Source organism: Pseudochaenichthys georgianus, unplaced genomic scaffold, assembly GCF_902827115.2.
Source record: "Pseudochaenichthys georgianus unplaced genomic scaffold, fPseGeo1.2 scaffold_1397_arrow_ctg1, whole genome shotgun sequence".
Lineage (NCBI taxonomy): Eukaryota > Metazoa > Chordata > Actinopteri > Perciformes > Channichthyidae > Pseudochaenichthys > Pseudochaenichthys georgianus.
Genome location: NW_027262264.1, coordinates 1 through 18617, shown reverse-complemented (window position 1 = coordinate 18617; position 18617 = coordinate 1). Strand labels below are relative to the sequence as shown.

The 18617-nt window shown below is 41.9% G+C and overlaps 2 protein-coding genes across 2 annotated transcripts; both read right to left on the bottom strand.

Moving 5' to 3' along the window:
* Positions 1 to 419: 419 nt before the first annotated feature.
* LOC117441012 (GTPase IMAP family member 7) lies at positions 420 to 9845 on the bottom strand. Its single transcript, XM_034077208.2, has 4 exons — positions 9738 to 9845; positions 7148 to 7296; positions 2612 to 3000; positions 420 to 1607 (listed from the first exon to the last, which is right to left on the bottom strand). The coding sequence occupies exons 1-4, from the start codon at positions 9754 to 9756 to the stop codon at positions 1199 to 1201; spliced, it is 966 nt and encodes a 321-aa protein (XP_033933099.1). The 5' UTR covers positions 9757 to 9845; the 3' UTR covers positions 420 to 1198.
* A 2059-nt stretch (positions 9846 to 11904) lies between these two features.
* On the bottom strand, positions 11905 to 16720 carry LOC117441011 (HMG box-containing protein 4-like; the record flags this gene model as incomplete). Its single annotated transcript, XM_034077207.1, has 6 exons — positions 11905 to 12073; positions 12206 to 12328; positions 13855 to 14018; positions 15562 to 15658; positions 15993 to 16057; positions 16639 to 16720. Coding segments are annotated over 6 exons (576 nt in total), but the record flags the coding sequence as incomplete, so codon positions are not given.
* Positions 16721 to 18617: the final 1897 nt, after the last annotated feature.

The window sequence follows — 18617 nt, the reverse complement described above, 5'->3', positions numbered from 1 at the left end:
AGGAGAGTCAGTCTGTAGCATGCACTTCGTGTAAACTACATGCACGTAATTAATTCTGGAGTTTATGTAAATATCAATTTGAAAGAATAAGTAGAATAGTCTTTAAAGATGGTCTTTGCCGAACTCTTACAGTTAGAGAGAATTCTTCATGACACTGAAACATGATTTACTCGAGACAACAGCTTTTATTTACTTGGCGAGCAGCTCAAACATTTAAAACGTTATAATAGTCAATGTCTCCATTATGTGGATGTATCGTGAATCAAAAGTGTTTCCAACAACCTGCAGTCCACTTTTGTGTGTCCGTAACTTGCTGTAAAAACTCTTAACACGAACAAAGCAAAGTATTTAGCAGCGGATTGTTGCAGGAATATGTGAGAGAGGGCCATCCACCCCATTAACATCACACAACATTTCACTTGAGTCGAAACAGCAGCTTTTATTTGCTTGGTAAGCAGTACATAAGTTTATCTCAGTTCACACGTTTAAAACTTCTTTGGTATAAAGGTCAGTGTCGCCCCCCTGTGGACGTTTCTTAGTATTGCATCTTTACAAAGTGCAGTGCCATGCATGATAACGCTTTGATGGCAGATTGAAAATGAATGCTCCCATAAGGACAATGTGTGTGTTGCCCAGTTGGGAAAATATACACCAGCTGAAGGGAATTTATTTTACCAACCTGGCAACCCACACATTGTCCTTATTAATATATATTTATTAACCATTAATAAAGCAGATAAAACTTCTTTATGACAGAGTGGCACCCGTTCTGAAATATATAGCATAAATAGTAGAGCTCAGTGGGCAAGCATAAATACTATAAAGTGGTGCAGGAATGAGTCCTAAAACCAGGAAGTGAGTCAGTTAAGTAAAAGGCTTACGTTAAAGGAACTATAACACGGTCACATGACTTCACGTCACCACCGCTAAGCTAACGGCGGCTACCGTGGGCGTGATGAAGTTTAGTCGTCTCATTTAGACACTTGTTAGTGCCGCCATTTTTAAATCCACCAGTGGGGTATTTACTGATGTAGTTTATGTCGTAGAATAAAACGTAACATCTCTTCAGCTTGTGTTAACCAAAGGCCTCATACCGACTCCTTCCTGCACCTCTCCATTGTAACAGTTGCTAGCATGCTAACACATTGGTTTGCAGTGAATGACTTTAAGGTGCGTCTTTAATAACACTGTCTACCTCTCATTTCGTTTTCGGGGTTCTCCTGCCCACCTCCGTGGCCACTGACCCCACCGTGGCCCCCACCATGCCCCCGACCGGCCCCCCCACAAACAGCCTCACCAGAGCCCCCAGCAGAGCCTCCCTGCGGACCACTGTGGGCAGCCACCTCACCCAGCCAATCAGCTTCTCCCACAGTCCCCACAGGAAAGAGGGAGGATCGGGGGAGACTTCAGAGGGGAAGAGGTGGTCTACATCCAGCTCCAGGTCCCCGGCGCTCCTCTCCGCCTCGTCACGCACCGACAACATGTCTTCCTCTGTGATTTCCTCGTCTCCTTTCCTTTGTTTCACCATCTCCTCCTGCCTCCTCCTCACCCTCTCCTCCGCCTCCCGGTACAGATCACAGCTGAAGTGCTTCTCCCCAGACTCAGAACTAAACATGGAGAAGCAGCGTTCAGTTATTATGCTCCATATAGCCTGGAAGAAACTACCAGAAACCTGAAGGTCCACTGCAACTCTTACTACTTTTAAATCCATTTTTAAAAACACAAGCTGAAACAAGGAAACGTTATCACGCCCAGCATTAGCTGCCTTTAGCTTAGCGTGGTGAAGTGAAGTCATGTGACCTTGTTAGTTTTTTTACTTCTGGAAATTACATATACATTTTAAAAATGTTTATAGTCTGACCCTGGTTAGCATTCCCTCCGTTCCCTCAACAAAAAGGCACGGTCACATGACTTCACGTCACCACCGCTAAGCTAAAGGAGGCTAATGTTGGGCTATAAAGGAACTACAGCACGGTCACATGACTTCACGTCTCCACCGCTAAGCTAAAGGCGGCTAATGTTGGGCTATAAAGGAACTACAGCACGGTCACATGACTTCACGTCACCACCGCTAAGCTAAAGGCGGCTAATGTTGGGCTATAAAGGAACTACAACGCGGTCACATGACTTCACGTCACCACCGCTAAGCTAAAGGCGGCTAATGTTGGGCTATAAAGGAACTACAACGCGGTCACATGACTTCACGTCACCACCGCTAAGCTAAAGGCGGCTAATGTTGGGCTATAAAGGAACTACAGCACGGTCACCTGACTTCACGTCACCACCGCTAAGCTAAAGGCGGCTAATGTTGGGCTATAAAGGAACTACAACGCGGTCACATGACTTCACGTCACCACCGCTAAGCTAAAGGCGGCTAATGTTGGGCTATAAAGGAACTACAGCACGGTCACCTGACTTCACGTCACCACCGCTAAGCTAAAGGCGGCTAACGTTGGGCTATAAAGGAACTACAGCACGGTCACATGACTTCACGTCACCACCGCTAAGCTAAAGGAGGCTAATGTTGGGCTATAAAGGAACTACAGCACGGTCACATGACTTCACATCACCACCGCTAAGCTAAAGGCGGCTAATGTTGGGCGTCACTTGCCTCTCCACCTGCTCCACCTTCTCCATCAGCTCCTCCACAGCCCTCTCCCCTCTCTCTAAGGTGTGGTAACGCGCTCCACATTTCTCCACCAGCTGCAGCAGGTCTTTGCGCCAGGTGAGCAGATATTCCTCCAGCGTCTCGTCCTCCTGCAGCTCCTCGGTGTGTGTGAACAGGATGAAGGTTCTGGTTCTGATGGCAGAGGAGCCCAGCAGCTGATCCAGGACCTGCAGCACCAGCGCCTCCGCGTCAGAGGACTGGTTCAGGGGGAGGCAGAGCAGGAAGGCGTGAGGCCCGGGGGAGGAGAGGGAGATAAAGGAAGAGATGTTTCTCCGTCTTTCCTCCGGGTCGCAGCCGGATCCGAACCACGACCCGCTGGAGACGACCTCCACCTGAGAGAGGAGAGAGGAGAGAGGAGAGAGGAGAGAGGAGAGAGGAGAGAGGAGAGCACAATATATTCAGATCCTACAGGCCCAATACAAACAAACCCTTAAGCGTCTCCTATTATCCTGTTCTTCATCAATATATCACAGGTCTCAGATATACAGAGAGCCTGTCTCTGATTGGCTGAAACACCAAACAGATCATTGCAGCATTACCCATAATCCCCTCTGTTTCAGCCCTGTTTCCAAAGAGCTGATTCTCTGTCTGTTACTTTAGATGAAGACAAGGAGCCCCTCCCCCACGCCCCTCTGAGAGACATTTGGTTACAAAGAACTCAATGTAGAAGAGATATGAAGAAGAGGGGACACATGTTGATGTAGAAGAGACGTGAAGGAGAGGGGACACATGTTGATGTAGAAGAGACATGAAGAAGAGGGGACACATGTTGATGTAGAAGAGACGTGAAGGAGAGGGGACACATGTTGATGTAGAAGAGACGTGAAGAAGAGGGGACACATGTTGATGTAGAAGAGACATGGAAGAAGAGGGGACACATGTTGATGTAGAAGAGACATGAAGAAGAGGGGACACATGTTGATGTAGAAGAGACATGGAAGAAGAGGGGACACATGTTGATGTAGAAGAGACATGAAGAAGAGGGGACACATGTTGATGTAGAAGAGACATGGAGAAGAGGGGACACATGTTGATGTAGAAGAGACGTGAAGAAGAGGGGACACATGTTGATGTAGAAGAGATATGAAGAAGAGGGGACACATGTTGATGTAGAAGAGACGTGAAGGAGAGGGGACACATGTTGATGTAGAAGAGACGTGAAGAAGAGGGGACACATGTTGATGTAGAAGAGACATGGAGAAGAGGGGACACATGTTGATGTAGAAGAGACATGAAGAAGAGGGGACACATGTTGATGTAGAAGAGACATGGAGAAGAGGGGACACATGTTGATGTAGAAGAGACATGAAGAAGAGGGGACACATGTTGATGTAGAAGAGACATGGAGAAGAGGGGACACATGTTGATGTAGAAGAGACGTGAAGAAGAGGGGACACATGTTGATGTAGAAGAGACATGGAGAAGAGGGGACACATGTTGATGTAGAAGAGACGTGAAGAAGAGGGGACACATGTTGATGTAGAAGAGACATGAAGAAGAGGGGACACATGTTGATGTAGAAGAGACATGAAGAAGAGGGGACACATGTTGATGTAGAAGAGACATGGAGAAGAGGGGACACATGTTGATGTAGAAGAGACGTGAAGAAGAGGGGACACATGTTGATGTAGAAGAGACGTGAAGAAGAGGGGACACATGTTGATGTAGAAGAGACGTGAAGAAGAGGGGACACATGTTGATGTAGAAGAGACATGAAGAAGAGGGGACACATGTTGATGTGGAAGAGACATGGAGAAGAGGGGACACATGTTGATGTAGAAGAGACATGGAGAAGAGGGGACACATGTTGATGTAGAAGAGACATGAAGAAGAGGGGACACATGTTGATGTAGAAGAGACATGGAGAAGAGGGGACACATGTTGATGTAGAAGAGACGTGAAGAAGAGGGGACACATGTTGATGTAGAAGAGACATGGAGAAGAGGGGACACATGTTGATGTAGAAGAGACATGGAGAAGAGGGGACACATGTTGATGTAGAAGATACATGGAGAAGAGGGGACACATGTTGATGTAGAGACATGAGGAAGAGGGGACACATGTTGATGTAGAAGAGACATGGAGAAGAGGGGACACATGTTGATGTAGAAGAGACATGGAGAAGAGGGGACACATGTTGATGTAGAGACATGAGGAAGAGGGGACACATGTTGATGTAGAAGAGACATGAAGAAGAGGGGACACATGGTGATGTAGAAGAGACATGGAGAAGAGGGGACACATGTTTATGTAGAGACATGAGGAAGAGGGGACACATGTTGATGTAGAGACATGAGGAAGAGGGGACACATGTTGATGTAGAGACATGGAGAAGAGGGGACACATGTTGATGTAGAAGAGACATGGAGAAGAGGGGACACATGTTGATGTAGAAGAGACATGGAGAAGAGGGGACACATGTTGATGTAGAAGAGACATGGAGAAGAGGGGACACATGTTGATGCAGAAGAGACATGAAGAAGAGGGGACACATGTTGATGTAGAAGAGACATGAAGAAGAGGGGACACATGTTGATGTAGAAGAGACATGAAGAAGAGGGGACACATGTTGATGTAGAAGAGACATGGAGAAGAGGGGACACATGTTGATGTAGAAGAGACATTAAGAAGAGGGGACACATGTTGATGTAGAGACATGAAGAAGAGGGGACACATGTTGATGTAGAAGAGACATGGAGAAGAGGGGACACATGTTGATGTAGAAGAGACATGGAGAAGAGGGGACACATGTTGATGTAGAAGAGACATGAAGAAGAGGGGACACATGTTGATGTAGAAGAGACATGGAGAAGAGGGGACACATGTTGATGTAGAAGAGACATTAAGAAGAGGGGACACATGTTGATGTAGAAGAGACATGAAGAAGAGGGGACATATGTTGATGTAGAGACATGAGGAAGAGGGGACACATGTTGATGTAGAAGAGACATGGAGAAGAGGGGACACATGTTGATGTAGAAGAGACATGAAGAAGAGGGGACACATGTTGATGTAGAGACATGAGGAAGAGGGGACACATGTTGATGTAGACGAGACATGGAGAAGAGGGGACACATGTTGATGTAGAAGAGACATGAAGAAGAGGGGACACATGTTGATGTAGAGACATGAGGAAGAGGGGACACATGTTGATGTAGACGAGACATGGAGAAGAGGGGACACATGTTGATGTAGAGACATGAGGAAGAGGGGACACATGTTGATGTAGAAGAGACATGAGGAAGAGGGGACACATGTTGATGTAGAAGAGACATGAAGAAGAGGGGACACATGTTGATGTAGAGACATGAGGAAGAGGGGACACATGTTGATGTAGAAGAGACATGGAGAAGAGGGGACACATGTTGATGAAGAAGAGGGGACACATGTTGATGTAGAAGAGACGTGAAGAAGAGGGGACACATGTTGATGAAGAAGAGACATGAAGAAGAGGGGACACATGTTGATGTAGAGACATGAGGAAGAGGGGACACATGTTGATGTAGAAGAGACATGAAGAAGAGGGGACACATGTTGATGTAGAAGAGACATGAAGAAGAGGGGACACATGTTGATGTAGAGACATGAGGAAGAGGGGACACATGTTGATGTAGACGAGACATGGAGAAGAGGGGACACATGTTGATGTAGAGACATGAGGAAGAGGGGACACATGTTGATGTAGAAGAGACATGAGGAAGAGGGGACACATGTTGATGTAGAAGAGACATGAAGAAGAGGGGACACATGTTGATGTAGAGACATGAGGAAGAGGGGACACATGTTGATGTAGAAGAGACATGGAGAAGAGGGGACACATGTTGATGAAGAAGAGGGGACACATGTTGATGTAGAAGAGACGTGAAGAAGAGGGGACACATGTTGATGAAGAAGAGACATGAAGAAGAGGGGACACATGTTGATGTAGGAGAGACATGAAGAAGAGGGGACACATGTTGATGTAGAAGAGACATGAAGAAGAGGGGACACATGTTGATGTAGAAGAGACATGAAGAAGAGGGGACACATGTTGATGTAGAAGAGATGTGAAGAAGAGGGGACACATGTTGATGAAGAAGAGGGGACACATGTTGATGAAGAAGAGACATGAAGAAGAGGGGACACATGTTGATGTAGAAGAGACATGAAGAAGAGGGGACACATGTTGATGTAGAAGAGACATGAAGAAGAGGGGACACATGTTGATGTAGAAGAGATGTGAAGAAGAGGGGACACATGTTGATGTAGAAGAGACATGGAGAAGAGGGGACACATGTTGATGAAGAAGAGGGGACACATGTTGATGAAGAAGAGACATGAGGAAGAGGATTTTGCATATTAGGTGACCTTTAAAAAGAGTAGGGGACCGTAATTGATCCTATGGTTGTGTTTGTCTCCATCCCACCTGTCTACTTTGCAGTGTGTGTGTGTGTGTGTGTGTGTGTGTGTGTGTGTGTGTGTGTGTGTGTGTGTGTGTACCTGTCTTCCTGCAGCCTCTCCTCTGTGTTTGCTGCTCTCCTGGATGACGGGGGTTTCGCTGCCCTGCTCAGAGTCTTGCAGGCCGAGGATGGAGCAGACCGCTGCTCTCCTTCCTGCTCCGTCCCTCCCGAGCACCACCAGCCTCAACTCTGAGAGGAAGACAACGCTATTAAGGCTTTTATTGTGTACTTTATTTAAAAAAATAAAATGTTTTTGCAATATTTGTAATGAAGTTTTAAAATATAACAAACAATACACATACATAACACGGTCAGTCTAGGTCAGTGCTTCTCAAAGTGTGGTCCGCGGACCACTGGTGGTCCGTGAGCGCCCCCTAGTGGTCCGTGAGTATATTGGTAAAATTTCACATTTGAAATAAATACATTTATTTAAGTTTTTCGCACTCTCGCGGGAATATCTCCGCAATGGAACGAGCTTAAGTTTCACTTTTGATTGCATGATATAGCCCAGATAAACACCTTCCTCACACATGTTGCCACTTGTTTGTACAATCTTCAGGCGATTTGTAAAAAACGATGTGTTTTTGGATATTTGTGGAGTTAGGTGGTCCGCGAGTGTTTTGTTATTGGTTAAGTGGTCCTTGGTATGAAAAAGTTTGAGAAACACTGATCTAGGTGGCAGATACAGTGTACAATCAAATGAATAAGCATGCAAATAAACACAGGTATATTATCACAAAGGTTTATAGCGCAATATGCACAACATAACTATCAAACACGACATACGATAGAAGGAAGGTTTGTATTACCCAAATCTAAATATGGGACAGAGAACAGTCCAGAGCCGTGATCAGCTGGAACTCTCTACCGGTTCACATCATTCAGGAACATTCTCAAGTACATTTCAAAAGGTTGCTAAAAAATTATTTAAGTATTACAAAGTACATTTGAACTGTGCCTGTGGCTATGTATGCATATATTATTATGTACACTTACTTTTGTTTGGCCTTAGGATGGCGATAATTAGATGACCATTTTAGTTTTCACTTCATTTCACTGTAAATTGCATGAAATTACGAGCTGTTTTGTTTTAATTTAATTTGGTTGTATGTATGTTTATGTATGTTTTGAGTGTGTGAGGACCCCAGGAAGAATAGCCAATGCTCATGCTAGTGCTAAAGGGGATCCTAATAAAGACAAAGACAGGTCAGTATACAGATGATACAGGGATAACTGAAAGAATATGACGTGGGCTACGACACTTTGTAATCTTATTCCCTCCCGTTACCGGGTCTTTGGTTGTATTTGTACTTGGAAGAAGGACTCGGATGTTATACGTATGCAGAAGTAGCAATGGTACATTTTTAAAAACACAATGTGAACAGAGCTCCCGTCAGGATCTTTGGGGGAGATTTTTGAAGCTTTTGTTTATCATGTAGCTTTATTTTATTTAAATATGATGAAAAACATTGTATATTAAGTGTTCAAACTTTAAAATTGTGAAAAATACTTTAAATAATAAACTTTAAATGTGTGTTTTGGATGTTTTCTTTACTACAACAGAGAAGAGAAGACAGCTACATTGTACACAATGAACAAGTCAATAGTGACATGTGAGAGGTGGAAAAAGTACTCTGATCTTGTACTTGAGTAAAAGTAGAAGTACTCTGATCTTGTACTTGAGTAAAAGTAGAAGTATTCAGATCTTGTACTTGAGTAAAAGTAGAAGTACTCAGACCTTGTCCTTGAGTAAAAGTAGAAGTACTCTGATCTTGTACTTGAGTAAAAGTACTCAGATCTTGTACTTGAGTAAAAGTAGAAGTACTCAGATCTTGTACTTGAGTAAAAGTAGAAGTACTCAGATCTTGTACTTGAGTAAAAGTAGAAGTACTCAGATCTTGTACTTAGTAAAAGTAGAAGTACTCAGATCTTGTACTTGAGTAAAAGTAGAAGTACCAGAGTGTAGGAATACTCTGTTCCAGTAAAACTCCTGCATTCAAAATGTTCCTCAAGTGAAAGTAGAAAAGTATTCTCATCTAAATATAGTGAAAGACAGTGAAAGTAGTCGTTGTGCAGATTGGTCCATTTCAGAATAATATATATGATGTGTTTTATAATGATTGATCATGAAAGTGTTCTCAGAGCTGGTGAAGGTGCAGCTAGTCTGAAGTACTTTGTAGACTGCAGGGTAGCTGGTGGATTTACTCTAGGTGGAACTACAGTCTGATTCAACACTTGATTATATTTACCATCATTCATCCAGATCTGAGAAGTAACTAAAGGTATTAAATACATGTAGTGGAGTCAAAGTACACCATTTACCTCTGAACTGCAGTGGAACACTAACATGGAAATACTCAAGTAAAGCACAAGAACCTCAACAATTAGTACAGAACAGTAAATGCACTTCGTTAAACCTGTGCTAAGAGATACATGTTGTTGATTTAATGATATGTCATGAAACTGTAACGATTTCACTATTTTTAGAAGAGGCATCGCCCTTTGCAGCTGTTGTCTCTAAACTCAAACACTCAGAAAACACGAAGCGACCTTTTATCCTTATGGTTATTTTTTGCCTCACAGATAGAATAAAGTCCTTAACATAAATATAAAAACACATCCCATTCTACCTGCAGCAGCTGATGACATCTTGCTCCTCCGTGTTTACAGCTGATTCAGAGGATAACACTTCCTGGTTGCTGAACGCAGCAGCTGCATCCGCGGCCGATGAGAGGAGGCTCAACCCGGGGAGTGGTGACCAGGGAGGGACCGGTGTTTAAAAATGACTCAACAGTTCCTTATCATTTCAGAACACAACCTAAAAAAGCCTTGCACAAGACAAACGTTAGAAGACTTGTATGTCTATTTTGAAAATACATGTATTCATTATGTACGTAAAAGTTACCAAAAAAAACCTGCATTTTTTTTTTTTAAATATTCCTGAAAATAGCAGAATTCTGACTTTCATCTCAGAACATTCAAAAACAATATTGTACTTTTGGTCACATCCCGAAAAATGTGGCCCTAATCCTCTCCCAAAATAATGGTTTAATACAAATAAACAGGCATATTTTTTGCCAGTATGACAGAGTTTTAGTCACAGTGGGAAGTGTTAAGTACACGGCATCTATTGCATCTCCGTCCTGGGAGAGGGATCCCTCCTCTGGTGCTCTCCCTGAGGTTTCTCCCATGTTCCCTTAAACTGTGGGTTTTCTCTGGAAGTTTTTCCTTGTACGATGTGAGGGTCTAAGGACAGAGGGTCTAGGGACAGAGGGTGTCGTATTGTCATACTTTCACTGTAACAGAGTATTCCTACACTCTGGTACTTCTACTTTCACTCAAGTACAAGATCTGAGTGCTTCTACTTTTACTCAAGTACAAGACCTGAGTACTTCTACTTTTACTCAAGTACAAGACACATAGGAACTAGGTATAGGTACTTCTACTTTTACTCAAGTACAAGATCTGAGTACTTCTACTCAAGAACAAGATCTGAGTACTTCTACTTTTACTCAAGTACAATATCAGAGTACTTCTACTTTTACTCAAGTACAAGATCTGAGTACTTCTACTTTTACTCAAGTACAAGATCTGAGTACTTCTACTTTTACTCAAGTACAAGATCTGAGTACTTCTACTTTTACTCAAGTACAAGATCTGAGTACTTATACTCAAGTACAAGATCTGAGAACTTCTACTTTTACTCAAGTACAAGATCTGAGTACTTCTACTTTTACTCAAGTACAAGATCTGAGAACTTCTACTTTTACTCAAGAACAAGATCTGAGTACTTCCACTTTTACTCAAGTACAAGATCTGAGTACTTCTACTTTTACTCAAGTACAAGATCTGAGTACTTCTACTCAAGTACAATATCTGAGTACTTCTACTTTTACTCAAGTACAACATCTGAGTACTTCTACCTTTACTCAAGTACAGACCTGAGTCATGACGTACCTTTGTAGGGCCACAGACCTTATATTAGGCAACACTCGTCACATGACAGGACAGTGATGGAGCCTTGAGAGCCTGTGAAGTCCTCAGTAGTGATTTGAACTCTCCCAAGTGGGTCGATAATATGAACCAGAAATTCCTCCGTTTGTCTGGGAAATTGAAATGAAGCCGTTCATGTCGACAGAAACACTGAAGATCACCAAAGCCATTACAATTACATTACATTTAGAAACGCGTTGAAGTATTTCAGCCGGAAACAAAGTTGAGTTCCCGCCGTATGTCGAATAAAGAATCAAAGCTGGATTTAGGAACAGTTTTATTGGTTCCATTTTGTTAAATGCCTTACAGTTCCTCACCGGTTCAACCTAAACACGATGTCTATCACTTTTCTACAGAGCAGTCGAAGTCTAAATGCTGTATGCACGGTAAAATATCAAATGTATAAAACAACACTTTTTACACGGTAAAAGAACAACTAAATATATTATGTTGATGATGACCGAATGACTCACACACTCCTGTACATTTCAGTAAAAAAATCAAATACACACACACACACACACACACACACACACACACACACACACACACACACACACACACACACACACACACACACACACACACACACACACACACACACACACACACACACACACACACACACACACACACACACACACACACACACACACACACACACACACACACACACACACACACACACACACACACACACACACACACACACACCTGTACAGTAACATTAAAACTAAGCTCGGAGATCAACATGCTCAGTAAAATGTTTTAAAAATAATAATTTGAAAAATTAAGAGAACAAGGTTTACAAAAATACACTTTAAAAACATGTTGACGCTAAAAAATATCCGGCTTTTCAGCGGCTAAGATAAGAGTTCAGAGGGTCAAATCGGAGCATTTCTGACGTCAGATTTCGATGAGCCTTCGTTCAAAGCCCCGGCATGATGTAGGCGATGTTGTCCAGCGTATTAGACTGTCGGAGAAAACAAGAGGAGAGAGCTTTGTTAGATAACAGCAATAAAAGTGAACATATATGAAGTGTAAAAACCTGGAAACACCTGCATACAATTATATATACATGTTTATATTAAGCGTTGTACTTTACCAGGACGTTTCGAGGGCAGCCGTTGAGCTGCGGTATCTGAGCAGTGAGGCAGGTCAGCGGGCCCAGAGCGCACAGGATGGAGTCGAGGAGGACAGACAGGCTGCCGGACACCGCCACCATGCCCTGACACAGAGATGTAGAGAAGGGGAGACTTTATCGATCCGACATTGGGAAATGTTGTCGTTACAGCAGCAGGTTAACATGCCGAGTCGTAGAGCGCCTAAAGAGCAGGCAGTCAAATATACAGAATGAGTAAGAAACACTGCAGTTGACCAACATACGAAGCAGGAAGGAATATCAGACTCACTGCATAGCAAAGGAATTCAAGTTTCTTTCTTATTATGTCAATGTTTTGGACTATTTCGTATGTGTTGGTTTTTATGTAGAGGCAAACTGAGTGAGTGATAATTTTTGCCATTTTGGTTCCCTTATCTCAAAGTCTAATGTTTTGAAATAATACATTTCTGTTTTTAGAAAACATAAAATACATCAACAACTTATCATGTGATTGTTGTGAACTTTGTTGAAAGCCTATCGTTAGATTTTAACGACTGTGTTGACGCTTGTATTGAGAAGATTTGGTGTACAGAGTTATTGCAGTCGGCATGGAATGTTTTCCTGTCTGTTGGGAAAACACTGAATGTCCTCTTCCGATATCAGAGTACACATCACAACAAAGGTATCCCAACTGTAGCCGTGTACATGGGCTGTACCCGAATATCCGAATATCCGTTCGTTGGAGTACTATTCGCTATTCGGATATTTTTTTTTCTTCAAATTGAATTTATTGAACTCTCCAATATCAACGTAAGAGCTTGTGCCTCTTCGGGGGTGCTAACACTTAACCATAAACGTTATCGTTTACTTTCTCCGTCTTTATATGTACCGTACTTTTCGGACTATAAAGCGCACCTGCATATGAGCCGCAGCAGCTAAAGTGTCCGTCTGTCTTGCTCTCGTTCTGTCTCTCGGTTCCACTTTTACTTTGGCGCGCTACCTGTCTCACTCTTTTCCGGCCTCCAGCTTTTCCTGCTGGAGCCCGCCGCTTAAAGGTGGCCGGCGCGGGCCGGTCCTAGAGCCCATAGAGTTAAAGGTGGTTAATTTTACCTGTAAATCCATAGATCTAGGAGGTTCCCTAGTGGCCGTTAGCTGGACAAAGAAAATGGGGGGAAAAGTCGCGGCTTATAGTCCGAAAAGTACGGTAGATATTATTTTTCTCCGTTAATCTCCGTCACCTTGTTTCCATAGCAACAACAACTTCCTGTCAACAGCGCTAACTCTCCTTCAAAATAAAAGCATGTCCATAAATAGGAAGCCAAGCAAAATTACACTTAAGACATAATACAACTGCAACGAAAGTAACAAACACAATGCGATATCCTTTTCAATTTCAAAGAACACAAATTGGGTTAATAACTATAAAACAACAATAGTGTAGAATAACAAAATGAATGCCGTGAATAAACCGAAATACATGTGTTGAAGCGGTTCGCTGCTGATTACAGCGTGTGAAGGACACTGTTCAGGAACTAGTTGGTGCTCTGTATGTGATGACTACTTCCATTCTGGAGAGGATCACAGATACATGGATCCTGAGGCTGAAGCTCAAGAGTGATATTTTCCTCACCCTGTCCTTGTGACAGACTCACCTCAGTCTCCTGCAGCCGATGGCCAATCAGAGACAGGGATTCTCCGAGCAGCTGCAGGTGAGCGGCTGCATCGATGGGATCCACCTCAGGAACTCTAGCCGGAGACAGAGAGAGGTTTCCAGGCGCTCTGCTGGGGGACACCATCCCTGTTCCTGCTCCTATTACTTTAGTGAACAAGCACACTTGTTATAATTCAGTCCTGTTAGTTGATTTCCGTTGCTATCAAGTGTTTTTATAAATCACAAGGTTATGTGTTGCTTTGTTCATGAACTGGGAAGGGAGAGATAGAATTGTTTTTATTTTTGTGAAGCACTTTGTGTTACCTTGAGGGTATGAGATGTGCTATAAAATATAATAATAAAGCTTTATTTATATAGCACTATTCATACAAGACATGCGGCTCAAAGTGCTATAACATCGCTAAATAAAAAAAAAAAATTCCCCTCAGATTAGATGTTAAGGTACATGCAGCAAAATATAACATTTTATCAGGTTAATAGACACATTAGCCGCTTTCACACCAAGTACTTTGTAGCACTTAGTTCCCAGCACTTAGTTCCCCCATGGAACTGAGAGCAGATCGCGTTCACACCGGCATAAGTCCCTGAGGGAAGATTACGCAAATGAAGCCACTGACGTCACTTCTTCTTCTTCTGCTTTGGGTTTACTGGCAGGCCGCAAACCACTTCACGGCGTATACTGCCGCCCGGAGTCCCCGGCCGGAAGTCCCCGGAGTTGGGGAAGGCTTCAGTAGAAGCTGCTGGGAGTCCCAGCAGCTTCTACTGAAGCCTTCCGAGTAAATCGCCAGAACGCCGACACCTCCTCATCTCCACCGCTCCCATGTTTTCTTTTGTGTTGCCATAAGTTAGTCTCTCTGCGTTTCTGCGCTGGGCTAATGCTAATGCTAATGCCAGCAAATACAATGGCGGCTTCACAAAACTTCGGGGCGTGGTTTGCAATCCGCCCAGCCAATCAGAAATGGGAACTTCTTTCTCCCCAGGAAAGTCCCACCTCTCTAGCAGGCACTAAAAAGGGGGGGAAAAGTTCTCATGAACTAAGTTCTCTTTTTGGTGTGAACGCAAACTCCCAGGAACTATCGGAACTAAACGGGAAAAGTACTCCGGTGTGAACGCGCCTAAGGAGGTAAAAGGTATGATAATAAGAATAAAATAAATAATGGTTTCTCTCCGACAGAAAAGACACAAGACAACTGAGTCGATGCAACAATATAAAATGTATAAGTAAAGTTGGTAACACTTTATAATAAGGTACACAAATTCACCGTCAACTAGTTGTTAATTAACATGATTATTAGCAGTATATTGGCTTTTTATCAGTCATTATTAAACACTTATTAATGCCTTATTCTTCATGAGCTTATTCTACAAGTACTAAGACATTAGTTAAGAGTTTTTAACTGATAACCCTCTAATTAGTGCTGATTCATTGTACGTAAGGAAGTTGTTGTACATGAGTGTTGGTCTTAATATGCTCAATATGCAGTAGCACAAGAACAGTAACTATCCCATAATAACACCTATCAAATATTATCTACTCTTATGTAACAAGACATGAGGTATTTCTAATTCAGAATATGCTCCCTAATAAGCTAGTAGTTTGGCTTTAATATGCATATTAATGAACAACTAGCTGATGGTGAATATGTGTACATGAATCTAAAGTGTTACCATAACGTCGGCGTGCTACCTTTGCTCTTCCCCTCGGGGGCGCTCTTGTGCTTGACGGTCGTTGCCTCTGCTTTGTTCTGCCTGTGCTGCAGATACTGAGCCTTCTGCTTCCACACCTGCACACAGAGAACACGGTTAAAGCTCCAACACGACATCAGAAGAGGCTTAACAGAGAAACGTGTGCTAACATTAGTTAATATGGCAGTGGCTCAGTCGGTAGGGGCTGGGAGCCGTAGGGTCGCCGGTTCAAGTCCCCGACGAGACCTAAATATGGAGTGTGGACTGCTGCTTGGAGAGGTCCCAGTTCACCTCCTGCCCTGCCGTGGTGCCCGTGAGCAAGGCACCGGACACCCCCCACCCCCACATGCCACTGTGTGCTCTGCATGTGTGACCATTAAAGAAGGTTTCATCCCTCCCAATTCTATTGATCTATTCTATTAAAAAACTCACCAGCTTGTCTTTCTCTGGCATCGCCTTCCACACCTCCGCCAGCTTCTTGCTTAGCTCACCAAAGACTGCGGATCAGACACAAAGCAAAATATTTAAAATGTGTATAAAGTGATGTTAGGACAATTGGTTTAATTACTATGGAAGCATTTAGCAGATTCAATTATAAATTAAGATTTAACTCGTATTTTCATTGCCGTTTAAATATTTATATACATTTAATTGGTCAAAATTTGAATTAAAATTAAAAGAAATGCAATAACAATTCAAACTATTAGCACGGGCATTCTGCGACAAAACTTTTAAAATAATAATTGCACTTTTTTTTTTAAAGAGGGACTATATGACTATATTCAAATGTTAAATATTTCAATTGTAATTTAATTATTGTAACTTAATTTCGCATTTTAAGATCCGTAACCCAAATGAAAAAAAAAAAAAATTACATTTCCATTTTTTTTCCATAAAACTTTATTCACATTTTCTTACAATTTAAAAATGAAAAACTCCAGTTTCCACTGATAATAAAAAATGTTAGACTTTCAAATGTGAATAAAGAAAATGTCTGCCTAAATGTTCTTTGAATTTGAGTTAGTCCACCAAAAAGCTTCCATACGTCACGTACACACGCAGTCCTGATTTGACCCACCTAGTCCCGGCTGCTCTGCATTAATGTTGACTCTGTACTCCTTACAGAACACCTGGTACGCTGTCGTGTTCTTCTTCTTGGGCTGAGAGAGGAAAACAGAGGTTATTTAAGTGTTACCTTTCGAAGAAATAGCCGTCGTTAGCTGACGTTGTAAAAGTCTGTTAGCAAAGTCAGAGAAACAAAACAACGTAGACACATTGTATTTTTGTCAAAGCTACATTTCCAATTTGACTGCATCTTTAACGACCAACCCAACGAGCCGAGATGGTACAAGTACACACTTCCTTTACTCAAGTAGAAGTACTGACTAAACTTCTTTACTCAAGTCAAAGTAAAGAGGGCTTTGAAATGTACTTCAGTAAAAAGTACCCAGAACATGTAAGAAGTAGAAAGTACAGGTATTTGTGTTCAACATGTACGAAGTAGAAAGTACAGGTATTTGGGTTCAACATGTAAGAAGTAGAAAGTACAGGTATTTGAGTTCAACATGTGAGAAGTAGAAAGTACAGGTATTTGTGTTCAACATGTGAGAAGTAGAAAGTACAGGTATTTGTGTTCAACATGTGAGAAGTAGAAAGTACAGGTATTTGGGTTCAACATGTGAGAAGTAGAAAGTACAGGTATTTGGGTTCAACATGTGAGAAGTAGAAAGTACAGGTATTTGGGTTCAACATGTGAGAAGTAGAAAGTACAGGTATTTGGGTTCAACATGTAAGAAGTAGAAAGTACAGGTATTTGTGTTTAACATGTAAGAAGTAGAAAGTACAGGTATTTGAGTTCAACATGTAAGAAGTAGAAAGTACAGGTATTTGAGTTCAACATGTAAGAAGTAGAAAGTACAGGTATTTGTGTTCAACATGTAAGAAGTAGAAAGTAGAGGTATTTGTGTTCAACATGTAAGAAGTAGAACGTACAGGTATTTGAGTTCAACATGTAAGAAGTAGAAAGTACAGGTATTTGTGTTCAACATGTAAGAAGAAGAGAGTACAGGTATTTGGGTTCAACATGTGAGAAGTAGAAAGTACAGGTATTTGAGTTCAACATGTAAGAAGTAGAAAGTACAGGTATTTGAGTTCAACATGTGAGAAGTAGAAAGTACAGGTATTTGAGTTCAACATGTGAGAAGTAGAAAGTACAGGTATTTGGGTTCAACATGTGAGAAGTAGAAAGTACAGGTATTTGAGTTCAACATGTAAGAAGTAGAAAGTACAGGTATTTGAGTTCAACATGTAAGAAGTAGAAAGTACAGGTATTTGAGTTCAACATGTGAGAAGTATAAAGTACAGGTATTTGAGTTCAACATGTAAGAAGTAGAAAGTACAGGTATTTGGGTTCAACATGTGAGAAGTAGAAAGTACAGGTATTTGGGTTCAACATGTGAGAAGTAGAAAGTACAGGTATTTGGGTTCAACATGTGAGAAGTAGAAAGTACAGGTATTTGTGTTCAACATGTAAGAAGTAGAAAGTACAGGTATTTGTGTTTAACATGTAAGAAGTAGAAAGTACAGGTATTTGAGTTCAACATGTAAGAAGTAGAAAGTACAGGTATTTGAGTTCAACATGTAAGAAGTAGAAAGTACAGGTATTTGTGTTCAACATGTAAGAAGTAGAAAGTAGAGGTATTTGTGTTCAACATGTAAGAAGTAGAACGTACAGGTATTTGAGTTCAACATGTAAGAAGTAGAAAGTACAGGTATTTGTGTTCAACATGTAAGAAGTAGAGAGTACAGGTATTTGGGTTCAACATGTGAGAAGTAGAAAGTACAGGTATTTGAGTTCAACATGTAAGAAGTAGAAAGTACAGGTATTTGAGTTCAACATGTGAGAAGTAGAAAGTACAGGTATTTGGGTTCAACATGTGAGAAGTAGAAAGTACAGGTATTTGAGTTCAACATGTAAGAAGTAGAAAGTACAGGTATTTGAGTTCAACATGTAAGAAGTAGAAAGTACAGGTATTTGTGTTCAACATGTAAGAAGGT

Excerpts from the sequence above, each read along its gene's own strand:
- LOC117441012 (XM_034077208.2), bottom strand. Across the intron at positions 3,001-7,147 it reads GAGAGGCTGCAGGAAGACAG|GTGGAGGTCGTCTCCAGCGG; the intron begins GTACACACACAC and ends CTCCTCTCTCAG. Across the intron at positions 1,608-2,611 it reads AAGGTGGAGCAGGTGGAGAG|TTCTGAGTCTGGGGAGAAGC; the intron begins GCAAGTGACGCC and ends CTCCATGTTTAG.